The following is a 27941-nucleotide window of genomic DNA, read 5'->3' on the forward strand; positions in this document are numbered from 1 at the left end:
CTTAATAGTGTCCTTCACTATAACTTTATTGTTTTTCCTTTTCAGTTGTTTTTATAACAAATTGTAACAGGGGTGGAAAATGTCGGACATAGAATGCCGCATTGCACGAAATGGCACAAATGGAAGTGAAATACTTGTAAAAATGCTTTTTTTTTTCAGGGACACAAGAGGAAGAAACATTCGCGCTGCTGCTTGCTCCTCGCGTAAAAAGTGGGACAGAGGGAGGACAGACTGCATATCGGACATGACTATATTGTGACAAAAATCAGGACGCCATAACATCAGTGCACATGCAGACTGTACATATTAGCAAGGGCAACTGGAATTCAAACACTGGTTTTGTGTGGCAAAAGTGGAAGCCATGTACGCCCCTCCCCCACCAAAAAAAAAAAAAAAACAGTTCAAAAGTACAAACAAGTATTAAAGAAAAATAATTTAAGGAGAATGGTTAGACTCCTACTAAACATTCTCCAAAAGGAAAACCAAAATAAACTATTTCCTTTCCCAAGTCTTCTTCCTAAATTTCCTAACAAGACCGTAGATTGACGCAGTCAGTTTCTATGACGAGTCATAACAGTTGCAATTGTTTGAGCCCGTTGGGGAGGCCAGTCCTTTCATGTGCTTCGGCAGGCAAACGCCTGTCTAGTGGTTCTCTTTCCACCTCCGCAGTCTCACTAAAGAGCGCGTGGCCTCTTGGGGTTGATCTGCTTGCTGGCCTTCTCCTCCTCCTGGAGTGCGCAGCGGAATGACTTCACTTTATCTGTTACGAAACAAAGCAAGGTAAGGGACCGAGTGTTGAGGGGTTACGATTGCAAGCGCCTCGGCTGTATTGCCGGCTCGACGGGCGTCCGCCTCGGTCAAACCTCGGAGCTCGGTGAGAATGTCTATCTTCTGGTCCAGGATCTTCTCCAGCTGAGTGGCGTAAGATTCCACGTCGTAGTCCACCTCCTCTTCCGTCATCTTCAAGAGCTCCTTCTCGTCCTCCAGCCACCTGATGGACTCCTGGAAATAGCAACAAAAGTTGGGACTACTGGTTGGGTTCAGTCTTTTTTTTTTTTTTTTTTTTTCCCCCCCAGTCATGAAATGAAAAGATTTAACTGGATTAGGACTAGTTAGACTTCTGTATATGGTCTGACCTGGAAAACAGCCCGGTGGTCCTCTAAGACCTGCTCCTCCATTTCCACCAACTGAGAGACAGCCTCGTGGAAGGAGAAGAGCTGAGGAGACACTTCCTCCTCCTGGAAGACGTGGCAAAAACAGACTGAGAAGCTTGATTGGAGAAGTGAAATCGGAGAAGGGGTGAGCTCGATCTCACGTCGCCTCGGTCGGGGAGCGCAACATCGAGGAGCAAAACCACCCACAAGCTACTTACGTTCTGCTCACAGAGCAGCTTGAGGTCATCTCTCTGCGGCGAACTGTTCTGCCATTCCTCGTCTAAAAAGTCCAGCTGGTTGACGGTGTGGATGTTGGCGCGGCCTCCCTCCATCACCTGGTTGTGGTCCACGGTAAGTTCCTTCACCCTGAACGACAAAGGGGCATTGATCACCTTTTCCCGAGCAGACCCGCTTCAAGAAGCATCACGGGAGCAGTGACGCCATGCGTGGTTTGTGCAAATGTCGCAATGATCTTGCGGAGCAACTTGTCCTTCCTGGAAGTGGTTCATCCATACATTTTCATTGAGGCGCAGCCCATTTATCCGTGACCCCGTGGGGTACCCGACTTCCGGGTTCCACTATCATGTCATGTATGGCCGGCGATGGTGATGTATGGATGGTATTTAAAGGAGAAAAAGATGTCGCCATCGTAGGCCCCCCCCCCCCAAAAAAAAAAAATAAATAAAAAATAGTGAAAGTCAAGTCACAGTTGGTGAATACAATTGTGAGTCACATGCAGATCAAAGGAGGAAAAGTTGAAAGTTGGTGGATGAGTCCAGTAGAAGAGGGTCTGTAATACAACAACCGGCCATTTCATTAGGTACACTTGCACAATGGGATCCAATACAAGCGCCGTAGTACAGGAATGCAACAAATTGTCTACTAACTCTTGATTACACTGGTCAACATATTTTTACAAAGTTTTTTTTCATCAGACGCACAAGTAAACTTTTCCAGATTAATTTCTTGAGATGATTCCGAATCTGCCCTTGTTTTTTTTTCTTTGTCGTGTTTTCATAATAGTGATATAATATGTAACATACTGTGGTAATATACAGTATTTAGTCATCTTTATGAAAGGAGGGTTAGGTTCAGCAACGGGTGGATTTTTTTTTTTTCCTGAAGTGTCATAGCTATAAATTACAATGCATTATTGTATTCATAAAATGAAAATATCTCAAAGATCTCACGCGCTCAGGATTTCACGACACCACGCGCTGGCATGCATGGGAAATGTGGTTGATTTTTGTCAAAACACTACCGCTTTTGTCCACATGGCGCCGCCATAATCAACAAAAACTGACATATGACCCAGTGTTGCTTTAAAGAAATGAGTGGGCAGCGTGTGGCCCGCAGGCCATACTTTTCCCACCCTTGAGGGAGACGCTCGGCTGTCCACTGATTTGATTGTTGTTACAATGGATTGAAATGAATGGGAAAAAAAAAAAAGTGCGACAAAAGCACCACACAAAATTGCGCCCTATTATGTCACCTTTACTTTTATTTAATTGGCGAACCACATGCTGCTGCGCTGGCATGTTATTCTTTATCTTTACTTGATTGTCTAAGGAAGAGAGAGAGATAATTCTAAAATTTGACTTCACTTTCATACCACCAAATGAATGACACAATTTGCACTGTCCAGATTTTTGATCCCACGCTTATATTTGATCTCAATGTGCCAGTGTAACGCTTGTATATTCAGTGGTGTGAAAAAGTCTCTGCCCCCTTCCTGATTTCTTATTCTTTTGCATGTTTGTCACATTTAAATGTCTCAGATCATCAAACAAATTTAAATATTAGTCAAAGGTAACACAAGTCAACACAAAATGCAGTTTTTAAAGGACGGTCTTATTATTAAAGAAGAAATCCAAACCTACATGGCGCTGAGTGAAAAGGCGTTTGCCACCCCTGTTAAAACATAACCTAACTGTGCTTTATCATACCGGAGCTCAATTTCTCTATCCACTGCCACACCTGTTCTCAATCAAGAAACCACTTAAATAGGACCTGCCTTACAAAGTGAAGTAGACCAAAAATATCCTCAAAAGCTAGACATCGTGCCGAAATCAAAAGAAATTCAGGAACAAATGAGAAGGAAAGAAATTGAGATCGATCAGTCTGGTAAAGGTTGTAAAGCCATTTCTAAAGCTTTGGGACTGCAGCGAACCACAGTGAGAGCCATTCTCCACAAATGGCGAAAACATGGGACGGTGGTGAACCTTCCCAGGACTCCCCAAGACTTTCGGGAAAATACTCTGTGGACTGATGAGGCAAAAGTTGATCTTTTCGGAAGGTGTGTGTCCACTTACATCTGGCGTAAAGCGTAACACCGCGTTTCAGAAAAGCGACATCATACCAACAGTAAAATATGGAAGTGGTAGTGTGACAGTCTGGGGCTGATTTGCTACTTCAGGACCTGGTAGACTTGCTGTGATAAATAGAACCATGAAGTCAAGCAAACAATCCTAAAGGAGAATGTCAGGCCATCTGTTCGTGCCCTCAAGCTGAAGCGAGCTTGGGTTCTGCAGCAGGCCAATGATCCAAAACACACCAGCGAGTCCACCTCAGAGTGGCTGAAGAAAAACAAAATGAAGACTTTGGAGTGGCCTAGTCAAAGTCCTGATCTGAATCCTATTCAGATACTGTGGCATGACTTTTTTCTTTTCCCTTTCATAACAAAAACCTTCATTTAAAACTGCATTGTGTGTCATCTTTGACTAATATTTACATTTCTTTGATGATCTGAAACATTTAAGTGTGACAAACATGCAAAAAAAAAAAAATAAGGAAGGGGGGGGGGGCAAACACTTTTTCACAACACTGTACCTGATGAAAGCACATGCGTTTGTGTTTGTGTAGTGCAGAAGCGCTTGACCTGCCGGGGGGAGTAGCAGCAAAGTCATCGTACTCAAAGGTATTGGTCGGAGAGTGCTCGGGGCGACTCCCCTGACCACCCTGAGAGAAGGGGATGTCTGACGGACTAATCCCAAACTCCTTCACTCTACGCCGGAGCATAGAGAGGCAGCATGGGAGAGGCGGGAAAGGGAGAGGCGAGAAGAATAAAGGGAGAGAGAGAGTCAGACAAGTAACTACCAAGAGTAAGAAGCAATTTCACCTTAATCGTGGGTAAAAAGCTCAGCTACTATCAAGCTACGTAAAGGCAACTAGGGAAAGGATGATGCCTTCTATGATAACAATAAAACCGTAAAAAGGTCAACATGAGCACCTGTTGGCGTAGCGGAGCGTGTTGAGTGTATTCTCGCAAGATGTCATACCAGGAGAGATTGTTGCAATCTGCCCAAACAAAGACAAAAAAAAAAAATAATAAATTAAAAAAAAAATCATTCTGATGACGGGGGATGCGAAGATAATCGGAGACATCACTATAACAGAGGTAATGGACTCACCATGCACGTACGGGAATTTTCACCAATGAATGAGTCTCGCAGGACCTGGGTGAGTTTACTAGCTCGGAACGGAGTGTGTGGCTTGTTGCGGCCGAGAGCCCTGATGCACTCCTTTAACAAGGGGGAGGGAAGACGTATTTTTTAATATCGGTACTTATTTAGTCATGCAAAATAGACTCATTCTAGAGCTGAATAGCATGGAACCGGTGTCCAATGGAAAGGTTGACTTTGCAATTCTTTTGCATTTCTACTGAAGACTGTTCAAGTATCCAGTCACAACACTGAGGGACACACCGGCATAAAACGGAACTATTGCCATTTGCCTTTCCACAAACCTTGAGGGCCAGAAGACTTTTGTTGATTTCCGCACCCTCCAGGCGAGTCTGGCGGTCAGCACTTGAAGTATCGGCGCCCCTCTCGTTCCCGGCCAGGTCGATGAGGGAGAACTTGCCGTGCAGCTTGCCCTTCCTCCGAAGAATAATCTGGAACACGGCGTGGCTGCGAGACGAGTGGGCGTTGGCAGACGTCTGCCCCGATGTCCTAGAGAAAAGAGAAGGAGGATTGTGAGCACGCGAGTGATGCAATCCGTCGCAAATGGTTTCCGCTTCTAACCTGCAGCTGTTGCCCACTTCTATGAGTTTCAGGACATCGTCCGTACACTTGACCTCCTTCTCCTGAAGCCCCACAACCTGCACTTGCTGTTTTCGGTCCTCCAGCACCCTCAGTTTAGTTTTGCGATTCAGCAGGTCAAACACCTTACAAAACGTACGCAGTGGAATGGACAGTAATTAGGTTTAAAAAAAAAAAACAAGAACAAAAAAAATCCGAAACAAATTTGTTTTTCTCACCTTTCCGCTGTAGATTTCAAAAAAGGTTGCATACACTTGTAGCTCTAATTTCTTGTAATTGGGTTTCTTCAACATGAGAAATACATCCCGAGCTGGACATAAATATGTTGCAAGCCTTTTAAACCCGCTATTTTCAACATGAGAGCGGAAGTCAACCCAAACGTATTTTTTTTCCGAGAATATGTTCCCAGCAGGCCCACTACGCGGCGACACGGCATTCGGATTCATTTTGCGTTTGCGGAATATAAGTTAAGCAGCAAAATGCACTCGTTTTTAGCCATCTCTGAGGGCGGCCATTTTGTCTTCTGTCGACTGAAAATGACATCACAACTGCTCACAACGACCAATCACGGCTGACCTGTTTTCTGAATCTGAGCCGTGGTTGGTCGTTGTGAGCAGCTGCCCCCATAGATGGCTAAAAACGAGTGGATTAACACTTATTCCACAAACTCAATATCTATCAGAATGCCCCCGCTTCAACTAGTGGGCTTACATAGAACATGTTCTTGGAAAAAAAAAACATTTTGTGTTGACGTCCCCTTTAAATCACAAACATTGTACATATGGCCTTTGACTTACCAGCCAATGCATAAATTCCTTTAGCGCAGTCTTGGTTCTTCCCAGAGAAATCTCCACCCATTGTCTAAAGTACACGAGCTGTTTTAGGAACTGAAACATGCCTCTGTGATTTTAACTTGCAGTCTCCATTAAAAGCTACTCACATGAGTTTTACCACTTCCTGTTTGCCCATAGGCAAAGCACGTGGCCATGCCCCTCTCGAATATGGTCTCCACTAATGGTCTGGCAGTGAACCTTTTCAAGAAAGTCATTAATCGACGTCAACATTGAACATGCAGGAGCGGGGACAAGCAGCAGGGGACTCGACCAACCTGTAAACCATCTCGTTGGTGGTGGCGTCGTCAAAAGCGTAGTCGAAGCGGAAGGTTTGGTTCTCCAGGAAGCGAGTCAGGTCCACCTTCTGTTTTGGTTCGTGTACCATCACCACATCCTTACTGGGAATCGTTATCACATCCAAATCCTTCATGGTCAGTTCTGAAACGAAGCCCGAGGAAGATTTAGTGGCCCGGTCAACACAGTGTGCACACCAAACAATTTGAGACGGCATACCTTTTTTATTCAGCGGACGTTTCCTCACACATACGCATATTCTATGTTCTTCAATCTGAGTGGCGCGATATTAAACGTTACATCACTGAAGGGGTTGTCACGCGCTGGACATGGTTAAGTCAAGAAGCAATGCTTTCTTCTCACCAGATCTGCTGTGGTCAGAGGTCGGTAGTCTAGACTTGCGCGGAAATCTCGAATCATGCACATGATCTCGTAGTTAGGGATGGTTGTGTCCACCTCCTGCCAGAAGATTTGGAGGGACAAAATGAGACAAACTGGATTGTTGGAATGGCTTAAGTGTGTAGGCATGAATATACCTGAGCCCTCTTTTCCCTCAGCTCCTGTTGCTGAAGCCGACGCTTCTCCCTTTTCTCCTGCAGCTTCTCCACCTCCTTCACACAGTTTGACTTCCTCCTAGCTGCCACAAGAGAAACAGGAATCTTTAGATTTCCCGTAACAATACTAGTGTGGGTCAAGCAGTGCCTTGTCCAAGTTTCCCACTTCCTCAAGTATTTCTCTTTGCTAGTATTTTTATTTCTTTTATTTATTTCTTGAGGCCGTCCTTAAAATGGCTCTTTCGAAGCAACTTTTCAACAAAGCAATGAATATGATCAAATTGGGGCTCACGATGCATCCATCGAAATAGCAGCTTTCAGGTTTTTGATTTCCATCACTCTGGGCCGGGTCACCAGATCTCAGTCCACAGCAATTGCGCTCAAAAGCTCCATGTTCCAAAAGCTTTTGTCTTCACAGATGAGAACTATCCTTACATTGCTCAACGACTCTGTATATTTATGTGTTTTGTGATGTCCTCAATGTTCTTTTTAGAGCTGCTTGTTGCTGCTATACTATTCTCTCAAGCTACCGGAGACAAATTCCTTGTGTATTCTTACATGCTTAACCAATGAAGGTGATTCGGGCTCTTACTGCCCACACTGCTCATTCTCACTTCATTTGCTTTAGTGGGTGTGATTAAGGTTACTCAAGAATAGATTCGTTATTTCAACCGAAACATATTTTTTTCAAGAATATGTTACCAGCAGGACCACTAGTTGAAACACGGCATTCTGATTCATTTTGCGTTTGTGGAATATAAGTTAAGCAGCAAAAATGCACTCGTTTTTAGCCATCTCTGGGGGCGGCCATGTTGTCTTCTGTCGACTGAAAATGACATCACAACTGCTCACAGTGACCAATCACGGCTCAGATTCAGAAAACGGGTCAACCGTGATTGGTCGTGGTGAGCAGTTGTGATGTCATTTTCAGTCGACAGAAGACAAAATGGCCGCCCCCAGAGATGGCTAAAGACGAGTGGATTAACACCTATTACACAAATGCAATATTTATCAAAATGCCCTGTTTCAACTAGCGGGCTTGCATAGAACATCCTTATTCTCGAAAAAAAAAATGTTTGTGTTGACTTCCGCTTTAAACAAGTTAGTCAACTAGTCTAACAACCCATCCTGACACCTTGAAGAGGTGATATTATAGCAATGGCCCTGGTTTGGCTGCAAAGCGCCACCTCAAACTGTCATGGCCTGCCGCTATCTCAAGTTCCCAAGAAGACACACTATCAGGGCACAAGTCTGAATAATCTCCTCTAATCTAGGAGGAATTAATGAGCTAGGTCAGCACCAAGACAAAGAAGTAAATCGGGGGAAGCAGCACCGTTCCTTGTGTACTAATAAGAGGCCGTCGGTGAGGCAGCACGTGGCTGAAGGAGCTTTTCTTCAGGGTGAATCCAACTCAAGAAAAAGCAATTTTTTGCTGTTTGCGCCTAGAAGAGTAACATTCTGTGCAAGAAGCTTTTTGCTCATGCGCTGAGAGAGAGCCAAAACGAGCACTCAGTGAAGCAGCAAAACACTTTAAAGTGTGTGGCTGACACCCACAAATCCTCTCTGCGGGGTGGCTTGTATCTGGGATAGAACACCAACACACCAGTGACATCACAGCTCTTAATAGTACCTGGCAGACATTTTGGGTGTATATACATGACTGTATTTTAAAGGCAAGAGGACTGTCAGATTCTATTGGGAACTATGATACAACACCAAAAAAGCACCGAGGGCAATAAATAGGTGATACATACAAAGCTGTCCAATCTCCTTTCTGGTTAGCGGCTGATGTAAAGACTCTGGAATAAACGTGGTCAACAAATATAACATTCAAACATAACATTCAAACTGAATCAAGGAGACACTTTTCTAGATCAAAAACACGGGTCAAAGTAAAAGCATGAGTGAAATCTTTCACTCAACTTTTTTTTTTTTTTTTCGAGAATATGTTCTATGCAGCCCCACTAGTTGAAACACAGCATTCTGATATTGCATTTGTGGAATACGAGTTAAGCAGCAAAATCCTCCTCTTTTTAACCATCTCTGGGGGGTGGCCATTTTGTCACTTCTGTCAACTGAAAATGACATCACAGTTGCTCAGGGCTCAGGTAACGACCAATCACAGCTCAGCCTAATTCTGAAGCTGTGCCGTGATTGGTCATTACCTGAGCCCTAAGCATTCTTGATGTCATTTTCAGTCGACAGAATTGACAGAATGGTCGCCCCCTTAGATGGCTAAAAAGAGGTGGATTTTGCTGCTTAACTCGTATTCCGCAAATGCAATATCAGAATGGTGGATCAACGCAATATTGATCAGAATGCCTTGTTTCAACTAGTGGGCCTGCATAGAAAATATGTTTGGGTTGACGCCCCCTTTAACACAATTTGAGTTAGCTGACTAAAAAGTAACGTGCAAGCTAGCAGTAAGGTGAGAACGTCACGTTACCATTCTGCAGCTGCTGCTGCGTGGGAGCCTGGGGGGGCTGAGCCTGCTGTGATTGAGGGGGCAGCGCTGATTCAGCGTGTTGAGACTGATGGGGTCGGGCCTGAGTTGGAATTACTGCAAATTGACCAAAAACAAAGACCAAACTGGATGAAGACAGTTTTCCCCCTTTATTTGCTCAGTCAAAATTGAATATATGTTTTGGATTGTATTTTTGTAAAGACTCAAAAAGTTGAGAATAGACATGGAAAATTGTCATGGAAAAAAATGAAAATTTGCTTCCTATATTTGAGAATAGTAAAATATGAAACTCACATCATCAACTCAAACTACAAAACAGTTGTTTTAGTTTGTCTTGCAAAAGCCTTGATAGCTTTCCCCTTGAAGACCCTCTGAAACAAACCTCTACTGTCCCTGGATGGAGTGTCAATCTTCGAAGCTGCTATCGTCCCACGATTCTGTAAGAAGAAACCAAAGCTTGTCAGTAAGATGTCACATTGTTAACGTCTAATCTACATTTGACAGGAAAAGGAAACCATTTGCTTTCATTCCATTTTTATCCTCTTCTGTATTCCTAATTCACTACCTTACAGAGCTGGGCAGACCCTCCGGCCCGGCCAGAAGCCCATTTTTGGGGCGGGAAGTGGGGGGTGACAAATTGAAAAAAAGAACTCGGGTAAGCAAGGCCGGAAGTGGATTTTAGTCCGGCCCACTAATCGGTCATCATGCATGTGACGTGATTGCGAGGCGGCCAAATTTCATCTCAGCCTACTCTATGAAAGGCTTCTTTCTAGGCTTCTTTCTACTCCCGCGTCGGTGCGAGCGAAAACTGACGCATTGATTCACATGACCGACGCATTGTGCTGTTGGCGACAGGTCTGCACACATCAAGAATTGTTGCTGCTCTGATCGGTCCATGTCACATGTTGCGATGACGTACAGTTTCCCACACGGAGGAGAGGATGCGCCACGCAGATCGTTGCTGCTGCAAAGCCAGGCAGCGTCGTGGGTATTATGTCACGTATGTGTGCGTAAAGAAGCTACCAGATCGTTTTCGCAATACAATTAAATGAATCGTCTAGTCATCTCGGCCCCTTTACGGTTGTAGCAGGCACGATACCCATTGTTGTCGCTGTCTTTTTGAAGCGATGCCCCGCCGACTGTGTCCGCGAATATAGTCAAGCTGCGCGCACCACTCAAGGATGACGCTAGCACATCAAGGTTTGAGTTCATGCACTTCTTCTGACGTCTTCCCTACTTCAGCAAGCAACACAGCAGGACTTTTTCATTGAAATTAATGAACCTCACTCTAATTCACCTCTCTCTGCCTCTCTCTTTCTTCGCTACGAAAATACGCCGCAGCAAACCTGCTGTGTAATGAATTGCTGGTATGCTTTTATTTTGAAGGTAGGAAAGCGTGAAGGAGGGGAAGTGGGGAAAATAAATAAGTAACTGGTTGAATGCGACTTCTGGCCATCTGTAGGACCTAAATAATTATTTAATACGACGAAACCAACCCCAGGGCTCGCAATGGAAGTTAGCACACGCAGTTGGGTAAGTACTAGTGGCGCGTTTGAAGCATGTTTGAAGCGTGTCCACAGCGGATTTGAATGGTAAATTAACCAGCTAATGATCTTTAAATAAACTCTTGCCGTTAGCATCTCTCCCACTGCGGTGTCATGCACGGTTTTTGTTTTTTTTTGGGGGGGGGGGATAATTTTTATGAATAAGGGCGGGTGCCGAGGCCAGAAGGGTGCCCAGGTCAAGAGTGGAGGGTCGCGGCCGGACCGGCACAAAAGGGTCAAGTGCCCAGCTCTGCTGCCTTAATTACATACCTACGTAGTTCAATGGTTAAAACCTGTGAGACAAGATTAGTGCTGATTAGAGCACAGGTCTCTTCTAATCACGTCAGTGTTAGTGACTGTCAATTTAACAAATGCGTTGAGTGCATACATTCAAGCTATGCATCCTTTGTTCAAATGACAGTAAAACAAGATGAACATTAAAGGCAACATTATGTAAAAACATACAAGATGCTGATAAAACAAAGTATTATTTGTGTGTAAAATACCAACAATAATATAAATACAGTACATCGTAGCAATTTGTAGAATCACCCCAAACTTTGATAAATACATCTTGGCAATCACATCCCTTAATAATGAAAACCCCATTAAAACTAGGACTCTATGTAGTCACTAAGACAAAAACTATTTTCTCCCATTAGGCTCTCTTAATTTTTTTTTTTATATGCTGAGTAAAAGTAAAACCAGCACACATACTCACCTTTGCTATTTTATTAACCTTCACACCTGTAGTCGGAGGAGGAGTCTCTGGACTCCGGACAATCTCTTCGTCTGGACCCACATCTGGGTTAAGTGAAAATATACTCTCCAAATCAATCTGTCCAATAACAGAGAACAATTACGAGTCAATTACGAGCACACCAAAGCTCCAAAAGACAAACTTGCCTCTATAATAAGTGTCTTCTGGATTTAGTTCATGCAGTTTGGTTGCATAATCATCAAAACTCTTTGACACCTTCTCATGAATTATTCAGAGCTTTAGAAAGCAGGGCCTATGTCACCGCTGGTGCCTTGAGCAGTAATAAATGGCGGTTTACCTCTTTCCCTTTTGTGTCTCCATTCTCTATCCACTCCACTGTGACGCTCTCATTGTCCTCGTTCAGGGACGTCACCATCGCCTCATGTATGCGTCCTGTCCAAGAGTTACAGATCCAAATGTCATGAAAAGGCACTAATGAACAGAGGTAAAAAAAACATTTTTTGAACCGACTGTTTTAATAACAGATGTCTAGATGTCTAAATGTGATGAAGAATCCCAATGTGATGAAGTCTGGGTATAAATGTGTGGATACTGGATAGTAAATACAGATAGGCGATTAGGCATGTGTGAAACAGTAAATAAAATAGAGTACACTTTAGTAAAAAGCAATGGAGTCCTTGACGACTGTAACCCACAACTACAATTATCATCTAAATTATTACAAACCCAATGCCAATGAAGTTTGGAGGTTGTGTCGAACATGACTAAAAACAGAATGCAATGGTTTACAAATCATGTTCAACCTACATTTAATTGAATACACTGTAAAGACAAGATATTTCATTTTCAAACTGATCAACTTTGTTTTCAGCAAATAGTCATTAACAGAATTGTATGGCTATCTTTTATTTATGTTTAACGTAACATTCCAACTTCATTGGAACTGGGTTTGTAATAATCATGTGTATTGTCTGTCTATGGTGTTTTAAATTATAGGGTACAGTTTCTGAACACCCAGATTCAGATTTTATTGTATGCTCATCACCTGATAGAGAAGTGCTGACAAAGACAAGCGCAAGTGCCGCAACTGAGAATATAAATCAGGGTTTGGGCAATTTAAATGATGGAGGATTAGGCCTACTCACGTTGTGGTATAGGGCAGTATGAGACCCAGTGCAATCGCAACCAAGCTTTATCTGCCTTCTAATCATGAATGGTGATATTACAACTTCAAACTATAGAATGGAACTCCACTATTTGCATGGGATAGGTACCAGGATGGCCCACGAGTAACAAAAATCTGCATATGTATTGAAATGCATTGAAAACAAATGATAATAATCAAGGGGCCACTCAAGAGTGTGGCCGCCAGTCACCCATCATCCCTGATAAAGGTATACTGTACATTTTTCTGTAGAATACCTCACACAACAAATAAGAGTCAACAAAATGCAATTTTAACCAAGGGTAAATGTTGATTACCCAGCAGGCGTAAGACAAGAGACCAGAATGGGAAGTGTCGGCTAGTGAGTACGGGAGTTGCGCTAAAGGACAATAAAAGAGTAAGATGTCGTTACCCGTTGTTGTTTCTGGTTTGCTGAAAAAATAAACGCAATTTGTCTTGTGCTACCAAAGATACACAGCATTTAAGACACTTGTAGATGAAGCTCCAATGCCAACTGGTACCCTGTCGTTCATATGGGAGTTGGAGATTGTCGTTGGTGCTTCACATGATCACACCATGAAAACATGCATGCTCTGCTTTAGTCTAAAATTATCCCATCTGGCAGTTATGAATGCCTCTTTTTTTTTTGGCAATGAATCTGGCACCCTGACTTGTAATGTGTGTGAAATGAATGAGATCACTGGTCGCTTGCAACAAAAGCGGATTGCATGTGCGTTCTTCGCAGATAAAAAGTAGGTCTCACTGAGAACAGAATCAGCCTTTATTTGTAAAATAATTACGCGAACTGTACGTAATTGCATACTGGGCCAGATGTGGCCTGCGGGTTCGATATGGCACACGAACACCGTCGTAACATCAGACCCCGCCAGGAAGCGTCTAGCGTTTCAGCACGTGGAATAGGCGTCCCGAGTCAATGACAGGAAGTGACAAATGCGGATAAACAGTGAGCACACCTTTGCTGCCTTAATCTTACAACTACAAGAGCGAGGTTTGACAATGCGAGTATTTCACAATACTGTGTCATGAGCGTGAGGGGTTTATTTGTGTGGTAGTTCATCGTGAACGAAAAATATAGCTGAATGCATTGTTTAGGTTTTTATAATCCGCACCCGGCCAATAGCTTTTCGGTTGGCTTTTTCTAACCATGAGGAATAGTGACTACCGCCACTGATGGTATGGAGGGGTATTACACCTCACGCATGCGCAGAAGTTACTTTAATGGTCAGCGTCGCTGTCTGTCATTGCTGCGTGTTTCTCCAGCGCGACGTGCCGACAGTCAGCCGGGCGCCACACGGGGCAAGCGGCCCTAGTTGGCCAATGTCGGATCGGTCTATCTAGGATTTTAGACTAAACTGTCATTGGAATGTTGACTTACATCAACAACCACTGCTGCTCCTACTTTGGTGAACTTTGGCATGCATTTCCAAAGTCTTTGTAATTCCGCTGACAGCATTCTTTTAAAATACAGTCATCCCGAGATTGATTTTATAATTGGGGCGGGGAAACTGTCTTCACAAACCTCCTCTGCGGGTGTTTACGTGCATGCAAATATAGGTCACCGTCACACACTAGCTACCACTGTTCCTCATTGTGCATGGCAAGCATACTATACATGGCTAAACTGGTGAGGGCTTTACTCAATGCTTTCATTCATCACCTTCATAAAAAGCAAGGTATTCCCATTGAGCAACAAAAGATTTATAAGGCACCGGGGCTGGACGGCGCATCCCCTCTCCGTGCAAATCAGATCCAGTTTTCACAGAAATAATTTCAACAGATCTTTATAAATCTGTTAATTCCCATCCTCCTTCAAACGCCCCATCATCATCCCAGTCCCTAGAAAGCTGCAACTTTGGGGTTAAACGACAGAAGGCTGGTTGCTCTAACGTCTGTGGTCATGAAGTCCTCTGGACGCCTCATGCTGGACCACCTGAGGACATCGACTGGGCACCCTGCAGTTTGCCTACCTAGCAAATAGGTCAATGGTCGACGCAATCAAAATGGCTTGCACTTTATCCTGGAAGACCACAACGGTGAAGAGAACTACATAAGGCTTCTATTTATGAACGTTCGCTCTTCATTCAACATCGTCATCTCTGCACTCTCTTCTGCAAATTCCACTAGCTCAGCGCCTCTCCTGCCATTTGCCGGTGGATTTACAGCTTCCAGACGGGCACGGCACAGCAGCTGAGGCGCCGGTGAGGAAGCACCTCATCCACACGCACCATCAGCACCGGATCTCCACAGAGACTCAAGTTCCTGGGAATTACAGTCTCCATGAGCCGAAGTGGAGGCCAACATCAACATTCGGCTCCATCCTCAAAAAGGCTCAACACAGAGGCTGCTGAGGAAGCACGGCCTGTCACTGGAGCTGTAGAGGCAGTTCCATGCAGCAGTCACTGAATCTGTCGTGTGTTCATCCATCACTGCCTGCTTTGTTGCTGCTACAAAGAAGGACAAAATTCGACTGCAAAGGACAGTTAGGACTTCCGAGAGGATCATCGATCATGCCGGTTTTGTTCATCTCTGTTGTGACATGACCATATTTATTGTTCTAACATCTTCCCTCTGTGTTATTGTTCACTACTGGACACTTTAAAGTGCTTGATAACTCTCTGCAGTGTCTGCACCGCTGGTAAAATAATCTGAATTACCATACTGGTCACCTTAAATTGCTTGACAACTCTCCGCTTCATTTGCACAACTGTCGTTGTGTCAGCATTACCGAGCTTATGGTATTCTTACATTGCTCAATGAGTCTCTGTACTTAAAAGTTTATATCCTACATTTTGTTGTAATTCTTTGTTTGCTGTAGTACTAGAGTGACTTGAACAACCGGTGACAAATGCCTTGTGTAGTTTTAACATATCTGGCCAATAAAGATGATTCTGAGTGTAAATTAATTTTGTTTCAAAGGCACAATTAATTCCAAACAAGCAACATAATTCTTAACAGTCAATTCCATGAGAAACCAACTCTCATGCCTTGTGGATTACTGGCCAGACATACTCCAAAAGTCTTCCCAGAAAAACTACTGGAGAGAGGAAACCAACTCCCTATAGTTATAGTAGGTTATATGTGAATCTTAACCGCTCCTGTGCTTTTTTTTTTTTTCATTTATACTGCCACGAGCTACATTGCTAAATCACAAACTGGGTTCTGTCACAGCAGCTAATATTAAAGAACCCATTGTGCCCACTGTGTCCCACTTTAATACTAAAACCAGGCTGACACTTCCCGGTGGTTGAAATGAAGGGGCTCTAAGTAACGGGTTTATTGGACTCTGATAAGACAGAGGAACAAACAAAAGGCTCGTCACTAACAGTTTAAGCGTCAATCGATGGAACAAGGTCAAAATGCTGACTAAATGAGTCTTAATCAGCAACATGTTTGGTTCGCATCCTATTGTAACATGTATTGTTGTTCTGAAGAAGAAATAAACATAGTTTAAAAAGCACAGGGGGTGGTGTCAGAATTAAGGATGCTGGCTACAACAGATGGGGTGGTGGCCTGAATCTGGCGAGAATCTGCACAAGTCCCACATCACCCCCCTGCTGAGAGGGAAATCCTTGCTCTGGATGCAATACCAGCCAACTGAGAATTGTGCGGACTGAAACGCTTTGCTTCCTGGGCCTGTGCAGTGTGTGCACCACTGCTTACACATTTTACCCCTTTAAGGACCGATTGTGAGAACATGTCATTGTATTCCGTGACCAAAAATCAGTGCCAACACAGTCATGCCACCAATAAAATAAAGATCATTGTGCTCTCACCTTTTCAGTTTTTAAAATAAAAAGTTTTTCCTAAACATCTCCAGGGTGTTTTAGTTGTTTTTTAATCACAGAAAGTCACACGTAGAGGGCCAATTTAATGTAACAATCAAAACAAAAATTTATTATTATACCTATTATTATATAGAATGAAACCACAGTGCTTTGGGTCTTTAACAGCCCCTCTAAGAATGTTTTTAGAGCATAGCGCGGTAGATAAAATGCTCTTATGAGCTAAACTGTACATGACCAAGGCGCTGTAGCTACCATTAAAGAAGTACATTTAGTACAGCATGAAATGTTTGAGTAAAAAACAAAGGATATTAGTATACTGACCACGATTTTAAGAATACAGTATGACTTTAATGCCATATTCCACGTTATATCGCTTGATGTTGTGGTCATCACTGGGTTTCCATAGCAACTGCTACTTACATGGTCGGGCTCCCGCCATTAACACTTGAACCAAGCAAACCGAATAGGAAAAATACTTTTGAAAAGGGGCGACTCGTACGGTTAAAAATTTGACACGTTGACACATCAATGACATCCCGTTTCGGATCTTCTGTAAGAAGCCGGTCACGTTAGCATTAGCCATTAAGCTAATCCCCTGTTAATGCTGCGTAATGAAGCACTCCACAGTAAGGTTGGAAATGTGAGACTATTTGAATAAACTATTTTAAAAACGCAAGTTTCTAGTGGTCAATAAAATTCATATCGTGGTTAATCCTTTTGACTGACTAATGCAAAATGAGGACGCCGTCTGATCATCATATAGGGTGAATCAAAATCGTGAATGAATGAGTCATATGGGGAAACATGAAATGTATTCAATCACGTTGTCATTTCGCCGCCAATGAACGTTAGACGTTGTTCATCAGAGGGAACCACAGCTGCATTCAGCAGTACCACAGCAACAAAGCTCCCCAAACAACTTGGGCTAGACACTGCGACGAAGACAAGAGCAGCAGCTCGCCGCAAACTTACCATCACTGCGCTTTATTTCCACATACGTGCCGACGGCGAGCTTCCCAAACGCCACGGCCATTCTACATTCCCCGCACAAATTCCCAAGTAAATGGCTAAAAAGCTGTACGCGAGGTGGGAGAAGCAGCCTTCTGACAAATGGGGGGGCTAGCGAGGAGAGTGCCCTCACAGGCCAGTTCCGGTGCAGCGTGGGTCCACTTCCTGTCAGAAACCGGAAGTAAACAAAGAACTCGCTCTCCCGGTCGGTTCGCGCGACGATGGTTAGTGATTTTTCTAAAGCAGCGACTGTGCTTTGTGAAATGACGCCAATGATAGTCTGTTTCATCACTTTGTTACACTCATCAGAGCGAGTTACGCATGTTGACAACAAGCGTCACACGCCGTTTTCAATCTAGTTAGCTTTTATTGTGTGGTTAAAGCCACCCGTCATCATGTACTAGACCTCTGTTTCTGAATTGACCTCATTTTGTAATAGGCGGGAAAGAGCATTGTTGGTCTGTATTTATAACTTCGGTTTTGTTTTATAATTATGTTCAATAATAAAAATGCTAATGAAAAGTAATTGTTAAAATATTTTAAAATAATTCAAATAATTATTCTAAAAACAGGAACCAACACTGTTTATGATCAAAACCTCAAATAATACCCTCCATCTTGAAATAGTCGTACCTGTTGTATTTTTGTTTTTATGAATACTGCAGGCAGATATTAATTTTCCAATTTATGTAATTACCACACATGTTGCTAGTTAATGTAAATAATCCAGACTCTGGATTCCAGAGGGTCACATTTGCACACAAAAGGATGGCAAACGGTAACGAGCTGTTGGAGGTATGCAAGACGTACTGCAGTGTTTGTCCGCCCCTTTCACTCTGACCTCTCCTTGGAGGCTTGCGTGTGTATGATTTGGTTCTATGTGTATAGTGTGCAACAAAAAATATATACAGCTCAGAGTAATTTGAATTTCCCTTTGAGGGATTCTAATCAGCAAAATTTTTAAAAAAACCTAATTAAGGTAAAATTAGAAACACTATGCAATATGAGGCAGTACATTTGTACACCACTGCAAACTACAACTGTGTTTAAAAAAATGAAAGTAACACACTTTACAATTACATATTATTAATATGTAATATATAATCTAATTTTGACAAATATGTCACATACTCTAACTTTTGTGACTGTTCGTCAAATCTGTATAGCTCAGTTAATGGGGCCGCCTGCCAGCACATTACTGTTGAGTCCTTTTTTTTTCTTTTTCATGTGCATTCCCTGCAGTAAAATTGTACTCACTGGCATAGTCTGCCCTGTAGTTGTTCAACACATGTAATACCAAGGATTATGCCACAGTACACCCATTTCACTGATGAGTTAAAAGGTGGATAGCAATTTTGTCTTATCCCTTTGCATCCGAAGTATATCCTTGTCTGAGACATCTCTAGAGTGTAAAATTCTCTCCAAACTCATTAATGCTCATTCAAGCGCCGCCATACAGGTAAAGTTACGACCCGGACGTGGAAGTCTTTCGTTCTCCTAAAATAACATTGTGTTATTTTGCAATAATTATTTTTATTGCAAAATAATGCAATAGGTTTTGCAATAAAATGCAATAGTATTGCATAGGGATGTCACAATATCGACAATATCGTGGTAACACAATATTAAAATTGCCACGATAAATCATCGTAGTCATGATATTAATAGCAGCAAATTTGTTAAAAAGCCCAAGTTGTTTTCCATTTGTGAAGCTTCAGCACCATCTGGTGTTTAATTTATTCGTGCAGTTTAATTTGAAATAGGGTAAAGTGCCCAGTTCTGCCGTTAACAACTCCAGCATTTTAAAATATTTTGTTACGTTATGTTTAAAAACATAAGGTCACTAGTAGCGAGTCTGTTCCAATCCAATCCCATGTGTGTTTGTGAGGGAAGGGCAAGAGAAGGGAAGGGCGGGGGGACTATTTAATGTACATGCACTTTAGTTTAAAGATTTTGCCACTGCTCTGTGGTCACTTCAATTATCAGGCTTAACTATTTTTTTAATGCACTTTGGACAAATTCAATAAAAAGTACTTGTGTATCAAGCATGCATGTGGTTTTTATCTTCCTTTCAATGAAAAACCGAGAACTTCAGAATAAAGGAAAATGAAGCGATGAGAATCAATTATTTTCTTAGCCACACACACACACACGTACATGCGCGCACGCACACACACATTCGGACACACACACACACACACTAATGGTCATGCATTTCATATGTTTTCCCGTTGGATTCCATAGCATGGTGCATTTTAGGATTTCCTAGTTTGATCTGAATGGGCCCAATGTTTACATTTTCAAGGGAAAATGTGAACTTCCCTATTGAGCAAAAGGTTAAGACGCATTAAACATAGCCTCTTGCAGCTGAATTGCTTCTCTATATCACTACATTTATTTTGTGTTTCGAATGGGCCAGAATACCAATACTAAATGATGTAGCTGTTCATTCAACAGCTCACCCAATCTTGAAGGCTCTTTCAGTTCTTGTATTTATTATAAGATAGGCTACTACTACCATACGGTATTAAGCCTCTATAGTCCACAGCATGCCGTAGACCAGAAACAAAAAATTAGCAGACACACGTCAATTATCCCTCCTTATTACCCTCAGCTGACTCCCCCCCAACTCTCAAGAGGCTCGAGATCCTTCTCTTTCTAGAAGCTACTGGGTTACTCTGTGGATCCTCCAGCTGTCACGCCTCCCCTCCCCACCCACCACAACAGACACCACCCCTCCTGCCACTTGCATCAGGCTTTGCTAGTGAGTTCTCAGCTGTCTGTGCCTTAAATAAACCTTATCAGGAGGAGACCATCTTTGAGAGCGGGGTTGCATTTGCCAGATATACATTAAATATTTGCTTTAATTTAAAGTCCCTGCAGTATTATTTTCTGCAACACAAGTCATCTTAAAAGTTTAAGAGAACCCTGTCAGTAAAGTTTTTTTTGTTTTGTTTTCTCAGGGGAGCTTGTGTCTTAGTCCCCCCCAATCCACCATGAGTGGGCCACCGTGAGTTGTCCCACCTCATTGTGACGACAAATATAAATGGGTGTCTCAGTGGAGGCAGTGCCATATAGTGTACACCTCATCTGACTGAAGGTCTGAGAACAGCAATTGGAAGAAATATTGACTTTAAAGAGGACCAAGGTAAAGTTTATTGCATTTTGTTTGTTTTGTGTGTGTTAGGTGAGGGAGTGGTATTCAAGCATGTTGGGGGGCATATGTACAGTAGAATGAAATCAGGAGTGCAAGGGGTGTGAATCTCTGTCCATTAGGAAAGCAGCATTTGTTTGACTGCTCACGGCACCATGCCCAAAAAAGGCCCGAGGGGTGGCCATTTAAAGTTACAGATAGCATGTGCATGAGATAGCATGTGCTTAGCCATTCGGTACCAAAGACCCAGGTCAGCGGGACACTGATTACAAACAAAGGTGAGAATCAATACACCAAACAAATCTATTGAAACAAAATATTTGGTCAATTTTGGTACATAGGATATTGGTTGCTAACTCTTGTATTGAGTCATGTATGCTGTATGTTTCTAATAGATGGGCGACCCAATCCAGTTAAAAGATGAGGGAAACAAACATTTCCAAGCAGGAGATATTGATAAGGCGATTGAGTGTTACACCAAAGCAATCAATCTGTGTCAGGACAAGAAGGTGCTGGCTGTTATTCACAGAAACAGATCTGCCTGCTATTTAAAAAAGGTAAGGAACTTAGGTCTAAAACTATTTAAACAAGTGTATAAAGTATTTTCAAATCAGACAAACTTAATTGTTTTAACATTTTGCCAGGAAAATTATTCCAGTGCAGCCTCGGATGCATCCAAAGGTACCAAATAGTAATGAATGAACAGTAAAAAAAAATAATAAGACAAAGAAGTATTAACCACAACACAAACACACTGAAACTTTATCCTTTGTTCATTTCATACAGCTATTGATGTTGATGCAGCTGACATCAAAGCCTTGTACAGGCGCTGCCAAGCTCTGGAGAAGCTTGGAAAACTCGACATGGCCTTCAAAGATGTACAGAGATGTGCGACCATTGAACCGAAGAACAAAACTTTCCTGGAGACTCTACGCAGGCTGGGGGCTGAAATCCAGACCAAGGTGTGTGGGTGTGTGTACCAGAAGAATAGTACATAGGGTATCCCTCAAAATATCAACGTCCATTAATGAAAGATTAATCGAAGATTCATTTCTATCTCTGCTTTCGTTTACAGCTCAAAACAACATTCTCCACAGATTCAAGGGTACAGAACATGTTTGATATTCTCCTGGATGAAGAAATGGAAAAAGACAAGAAGGAAAAGGTGGATATTTTTTACCGTTAGCTGAAAATAAACCTCATGATAACCTGTTCCTTTTAGTGGATGAACACGAGATTCTCTTTGTTCATTTTAGATAGCATCACATTCCACTTACGTTACTTTACATTTTTTTTGTTTTTATTTTTTTTTATGTGAAGGCTGCCAACAACCTGATTGTACTATCCAGAGAGGATGCAGGAGCAGAGAGAATCTTCCAGGGTAATGGCGTGCCTCTGCTCCTCAACATGATTGAGACAGGAAAACCGGAGATGATCCTCGCTGCTATTCGTACTCTTTCGGGAATGTGCACCGGACACAAAGCTCGGGTGAGATTTAAATATAGAGGAAAAGGATTGCTAACAGTCAGGAAATAAGATCATTTAAAGTACATTTCTCACCACATTGCACTTTACAGGCAATGGCCATTATTCAAATGGTGGGCATTGATAAATTGTGCAGCATTATGGCACTTGACAATGAGGAGATCGCTCTTGCAACATGCAATCTCTTCCAATGCATCAACGACTCCCTCACCGGTGGGGATAAAAGAGAATATGGGAAGGAAGAGTCCTTGGTTTTAGGTGAGACTTAATTGTTATCTATATTATCTATTGCAAAAAGGGCTGTGCAGGATATTCCTGATGACTGCTAACACAAATCGATTGCCACCTTAAATAAATAGCGCTACTTTTAGAGTATACATGTTAATTTTTGCATCATATGTTCAATGTTTTTTCTTCACAGATGCCGCTAAAGATCTGAAGACTATCCTCCTGTCTTTGCTGGAGATGGTTGGCAGTAAAAAGGTGTCTGGCCATGGCAGAGACCAGGCACTGAACCTCCTGAGCAAGAACGTCCCCCGCAAAGGAAAGAAAGAGCCTGACAACTCAAGAACACTCTTCACCGTTGATCACGGTGAGCCAGAAGAGATCCGACTATCGTTCGGAGATAAACAAAACATGCGCAGCCTAATTAAGGCAGCCATTTTCTTTCGTTGTTTTTTTTTTTTCCGACAGGTCTGAAGAAGATCCTCAAGGTGTGCGGCCAGGTTCCCGAACTGCCCGACCAGTTGCCCTTGACCGAGAACACGCAGCTGATTGCCAGCGTACTCCTCAACCGGCTCTATGATGACCTCGCGTGTGACCCAGAGAGAAACAACTTCAGGGACATTTGTGATGAGTACATTAAGTATGCCCATTAAACCCCTCTCGTCAATTCACAGACCAGCTAGGTGATATTTTCTTGCCTCTACTGACATCTACCCTCACTCCCCAGATCCAAAATCGACCCTAACGACATGGACAAAACAATTCACGCCATCAGCGTGATTTCAGGGCTTCTGCAAGGTCCATTCGACGTTGGGAACGCCTTGGTCGGAAGGCAAGGCATCATGGAGATGATGGTGGCGCTGTGTGGCTCTGAACGCGAGGTGGACCAGATGGTCGCGGTGGAGGCGCTCATCCATGCCTCGACGAAGATGAGCCGCGCCAGCTTCATCATCACCAATGGTGTGTCACTGCTTAAGGACATCTATAAGAAGACCAAAAACGAGAAGATTAAAATACGCTCGCTGGTGGTGAGTGTACCATGGATTGAGAGAAGAAAACGACACAAACTGGAGAGAAATAACATCAAGTATATAACGATGTATTATTCAGGCATAAAAGTTACTTACATTTGTGTTTTGCCTTCCAGTAAATAATTTTTTTTTTATACTAATTCCCATCTCCTCTACAGGGTCTCTGCAAACTTGGCTCAGCAGGAGGTGATGACTACAGTTTAAGACAGTTTGCTGAGGGCTCCACTGAGAAGTTAGCCAAGCAGTGCAGAAAGTGAGCTTCCACACACATCAAAGTTATGAAAGTGAATTCACTGGCTGTAAAGATCAGTGAAATTCACTTTAGAATCACACTAAGATACGATTTTTATTATGACATGGGCAAAGGTATTAGGACACCTCTTCATAGCACACACAGGAGGTGAAAATGGAAGCGATTGCGCAGCTGATCTTTGGTAAATTTCACAAAAAGTTTGAAGTGTGTTTGAATTTAAATTTAGGGAGAACTACAAGGTAAGGGTTCTTGTCCCAATTAAGAGGTGCACCTTACTACTTTTGACCTTATAGTGTCCCTGTTACCGGTAATCAATTTTTGGGCTAAAAGTTGAATCAAAGTACGTATCAGATTGTACATAAAAAGGTAACTGGTCATTGTTTTCTCTTCTAGGTGGCTTTGCAATCCTACGATCGATGCCAAAACAAGGAAATGGGCTGTCGAGGGTTTGGCTTACCTAACTAATGATGCTGATGTCAAAGATGACTTTGTTGAGGACGAGCAGGCATTGAAAGCCATGTTTGAATTGGCCAAGGTTGAAAATGGATTGAATGAAAACCGGATTATAATGTGGTTTGACATTAGACGTCATTTCCTTCCTTTTAATTTCAGTCTAAAGATAAGACCATCATATACGCGGTGGCCTGCACCTTGGTGAACTGCACCAACACCTATGAGAAGAAAGAGATCCTCCCTGAGCTGGTACAGTTGGCAAAGTTCTCAAAACAGCACGTACCTGAGCAGCACCCCAAGGTACAAAACGAACCGTGCACCACAATACACTGCACGATCAATGCTCACACTCTTGACATTATGACTCATACCTGATTTCAGGACAAGAAGGACTTCATTGAGAAGAGAGTGAAGAGGCTTCTCAAGGCTGGAGTCACATCTGCTCTTGCTGTCATGGTCAAAGCAGACAGTTCCATTCTGACAGACCAGACCAAGGAGATGCTCTCAAGGTGCCAAACGAAAGAATGCACAATACTGATGTGTACTACTAAACTGAATATAGGATGACTGAGGCATTCTATGAATATAAACGCATTAAACTTAATGAAGAAAATGAGTATCAATGTTTCCTAACAATGTACTGTAGGAGTCCAGATGACTTAAAAAAAAAAAACAGGCTTAAGTAACTCCTTTCTAGGTAAAAATAGCTCTGTGTACACTAAATTGTCTGTGATCCAAAATATAACTTTGCTATCATTTATGTACAGCACATCAACGCAATTAATTTTTTTGCCTGGATTCGGCGTTTCTTCATTTTTTTTTTTTTTTTTTTTTTTTTCTCTTAAGGGTTTTCTTGGCATTGTCGGAGGACCCCAAAGATCGTGGTACCATTGTTGCCCACGGTGGAGGAAAGGTGAATTAAATGTTTGGGTGGTCGACATGTAAACTTCAGCAATGTGTTAATGCTACTGAAACACACACACACACACACACTTTGGCTCTGCACTTAGGCTTTGATCCCTCTGGCTCTGGAAGGGACAGAGGCCGGAAAAGTGAAGGCCTCTCACGCACTCGCCAAAATTGCATCCATTTCGAACCCAGAGATCGCCTTTCCCGGTGAAAGAGTAAGAACAGGACGAACACAACGACTATTTGTATAACTCTTTTCTGTGAATGTCGCATCATAACTTGTCTTCCTTTGTGTCTCCCTCCTCAGGTGTATGAGGTGGTCAGGCCTTTAGTCAACCTTCTTCACGCAGACAGGGATGGAATCCAAAATTTCGAGGCCCTTCGAGGCCTCACCAACTTTGCTGGTTTCAGTGAAAAACTAAGGTATTGTCACATCTTCTACTCCTCTGTGTAATATTATTGCCCGTGTGACCTGATTAGAGTTTTTATATAACTTTGCCCTTTTCTTTGTTTTTAATACATGGCTTTTGCAGGACAAAGATCGTGAAAGAGAACGCGCTACCCGATATTGAGAGCTATATGTTTGAGGAACATGAGCAGATCAGACAAGCTGCCACTGAATGCATGTGCAACCTTGTATCAAGTAAAGATGTAAGAACACGAGTAGATCATTTAAACCCAGATCCGCTGATGTCGTATTTTCCACATACACAGTACAAGATGATTCAAGTTTACGAACGTGTAAGCACGTCTTTTCATCGTAGGTCCAAGAGCGCTACCTGGAAGATGGTAATGATAAGCTGAAGCTGCTGGTACTACTTTGTGGGGAGGATGATGACAAGCTTCAGATCGCTGCCGCCGGAGCACTGGCTATGCTTACTGCTTCTCAGAAGAAGCTCTGCACCAAGCTGACCCATGTGGTGCGTATCACGAGAGCGTCAGCACATGGAAATTAAGGGCTTTATTTCCGTAGACACGTATGCTCGACGTAAAAGCTGTCACGTCTTGATTTTACCGCGCTTTGTTATGCTGGGCGTCCCGGCGCAGTGTCGTGCCTCACTTGCAGGCGTAACACGATTTTGGTGTATTTTATCCAGGCACAGGCAGACGGAATCTGCACTCTGCTGATGTGTGGTGGATGTCATTGTATTTCATTCAAAAATACTGACAACAGGCTGCATCGAACCCTCTGAATCATTGTAGAAATCAATTCATTGAATGCATCATTGTTATCATCTGTAGTATATATTTTTTTAAAACACATGTAGGTACCAAGCAGCCGGAGAAGGAGAGACATTCACATTTTGAAATAAGAAATGCAGTCATTATTTTGAGTTACTGTTGGCTAAAGATGAAAATGTTACGGTTTGCTTCAAAAACACTAAGTCAAATTTACAGAAACTTTTGGAGTCACAACACAGTACATTCAAGCTTACAGAGAAAATCCCGCCAGGTATGAAGCAGAGCTGTGACTAATGCCAGAGCTCTCAAAGTTAAATAGTTACATTCTAAATGTTAATTTTTGCCATCACAGTATTAACAGTTGAGTACGTCATGTAAAAAAAACAAACATTTATATCAAGAAATGTCTAAAAAGACAGTGATCATTTTCTTTACAATAAAAGCTTAACAAAGTTACTTTTTAAGGTAACTTTGTGGCAAAGCTGGTGTATTGCTAGCTGAATTTAGCTACTGTAACCAACCGATGAGCGGACGAAAAGATGCTCACAGCTACTGGCCCCGATTGATTAAAGAAACAGCCTCATTGCCAATATAAAGTTACATGCCAAATTTAGCTTGACATGATAGCACATAAAAGTTGAAATCTGAGAACACAAAAAATCAGACATACACAGAGGAATTCTATGAAATGTAGAGAATAGAGGAAGAAATGAATACAATTTCACAGACGTTATATCAGAATTTAGGTTGGAAATGTAGGTCAGTACCATTGCTTCTAATATTTTTTAAGCCGGCAGAGACATCAATAATCACACTATGACTGCATTACCGCTAAACCAGTCTCTGTCAACAGACTGTCCAGTGGCTTGAGATCCTACAGAGATTGTGTCTACACAGCAACCCAATGATCCAGCACCGCGGCCTCGTGATGGTGTACAACATGCTCAACTCGGACGACAGTGAACTGGCCAAGAAACTCATCGAGAGTGAGCTGCTGGAAATCATGTCAGTGATTGGCAAGGCAGCAGACAATCCTAAAAGGCAGGACGTGATCGACGCTGCACGGTCATGTCTGGTCAAAGCTATGGACCTGGGTCTCATCAAGCCCTTCTCCACCCCTTCTTAAACACTGGCCATAAACACACCAACAACAGTAGACATTCTTCCTTCTTTCCTTTATTTGCTTAGGAAGAGATTTTTTTCCACGTAGACGTTATCACTGGATGATTAATATTGCTAAATAATGCATAAATACAGTATATTATTAACAAGGGCACACAGAGAGCACAGACCTCTGCTGATGTGTAAACATTTATCACCTTCAAAATCATACTGGCACTTGATTTTTATTGTTGCCTTTTTTATGTTACATTTTGTTCCTTTGGTTCCAGGGGAAGTTCAGGATATGGATAGAACTTTAACTTGTTTGACCTTGTGATTGCATGGTCCACCTACAAAGATTCTCTCTTTGAGAAGATGTGACAATGACATAATCTGTGTTTTACAAAGTAATGTGTTTAAATCATGTTCGATTCCATAAACGTTTCTCATTTGACTACTACGTGTGACGATTTTAATCTCTCGTGTTCCCTATAACAATTAACAGTTGTTCTTTTTCTTTTCTTTCATTTTTTTTATGAAAAAAAGTTTCTATTCTAAAACTATT

At 42.4% G+C, this 27941-nt stretch overlaps 2 protein-coding genes across 7 annotated transcripts; one reads left to right on the forward strand and one right to left on the reverse strand.

Moving 5' to 3' along the window:
• Nucleotides 1-5: 5 nt before the first annotated feature.
• On the reverse strand, nucleotides 6-17801 carry LOC147146974 (kinesin-like protein KIF2A). Of its 6 annotated transcripts, none has more exons than XM_086029713.1 (22): nucleotides 17548-17801; nucleotides 11942-12075; nucleotides 11605-11721; nucleotides 9722-9776; nucleotides 9322-9435; nucleotides 8630-8674; nucleotides 6858-6958; nucleotides 6685-6780; nucleotides 6541-6595; nucleotides 6303-6465; nucleotides 6135-6225; nucleotides 5992-6055; nucleotides 5413-5504; nucleotides 5177-5319; nucleotides 4900-5104; nucleotides 4565-4675; nucleotides 4384-4451; nucleotides 4033-4158; nucleotides 1373-1520; nucleotides 1137-1238; nucleotides 864-1002; nucleotides 6-760 (listed from the first exon to the last, which is right to left on the reverse strand). In XM_086029713.1, exons 1-22 carry the CDS (start codon nucleotides 17606-17608, stop codon nucleotides 675-677), a joined length of 2316 nt encoding a protein of 771 aa, XP_085885839.1. In that variant the 5' UTR covers nucleotides 17609-17801; the 3' UTR covers nucleotides 6-674. The 6 variants fall into 6 exon arrangements, with proteins under 6 accessions (XP_085885839.1, XP_085885840.1, XP_085885841.1 ...); XM_086029714.1 differs by having other exon boundaries at nucleotides 11942-12036; nucleotides 17548-17800; XM_086029715.1 differs by lacking the exon at nucleotides 8630-8674.
• Nucleotides 17802-20209: 2408 nt separating this feature from the next.
• On the forward strand, nucleotides 20210-27830 carry unc45b (unc-45 myosin chaperone B). The gene is made up of 21 exons (XM_086029710.1): nucleotides 20210-20347; nucleotides 20547-20731; nucleotides 21133-21294; nucleotides 21382-21418; nucleotides 21524-21699; nucleotides 21813-21902; nucleotides 22058-22225; nucleotides 22315-22480; nucleotides 22644-22814; nucleotides 22916-23087; nucleotides 23175-23475; nucleotides 23637-23731; nucleotides 24125-24266; nucleotides 24344-24484; nucleotides 24566-24693; nucleotides 25031-25097; nucleotides 25195-25308; nucleotides 25401-25516; nucleotides 25627-25744; nucleotides 25858-26013; nucleotides 27129-27830. Exons 3-21 carry the CDS (start codon nucleotides 21133-21135, stop codon nucleotides 27399-27401), a joined length of 2793 nt encoding a protein of 930 aa, XP_085885836.1. The 5' UTR covers nucleotides 20210-20347; nucleotides 20547-20731; the 3' UTR covers nucleotides 27402-27830.
• Nucleotides 27831-27941: the final 111 nt, after the last annotated feature.

The sequence above is a fragment of the Filicampus tigris genome, chromosome 5, assembly GCF_054856515.1.
Source record: "Filicampus tigris isolate MCC_2025a chromosome 5, RoL_Ftig_1.0, whole genome shotgun sequence".
NCBI lineage: Eukaryota > Metazoa > Chordata > Actinopteri > Syngnathiformes > Syngnathidae > Filicampus > Filicampus tigris.

Excerpts from the sequence above, each read along its gene's own strand:
- LOC147146974 (XM_086029713.1), bottom strand. The coding sequence starts at position 17,608 with ATGGCCGTGGCGTTTGGGAAGCTCGCCGTCGGCACGTATGTGGAAATA. Across the intron at positions 9,436-9,721 it reads TCCATCCAGGGACAGTAGAG|TAATTCCAACTCAGGCCCGA; the intron begins GTTTGTTTCAGA and ends GTCAATTTGCAG. Across the intron at positions 5,505-5,991 it reads AGGAATTTATGCATTGGCTG|CTCGGGATGTATTTCTCATG; the intron begins GTAAGTCAAAGG and ends ATTTATGTCCAG.
- unc45b (XM_086029710.1), top strand. The coding sequence starts at position 21,133 with ATGGGCGACCCAATCCAGTTAAAAGATGAGGGAAACAAACATTTCCAA. Across the intron at positions 21,295-21,381 it reads CTGCCTGCTATTTAAAAAAG|GAAAATTATTCCAGTGCAGC; the intron begins GTAAGGAACTTA and ends ACATTTTGCCAG. Across the intron at positions 25,517-25,626 it reads GGTTTCAGTGAAAAACTAAG|GACAAAGATCGTGAAAGAGA; the intron begins GTATTGTCACAT and ends TGGCTTTTGCAG.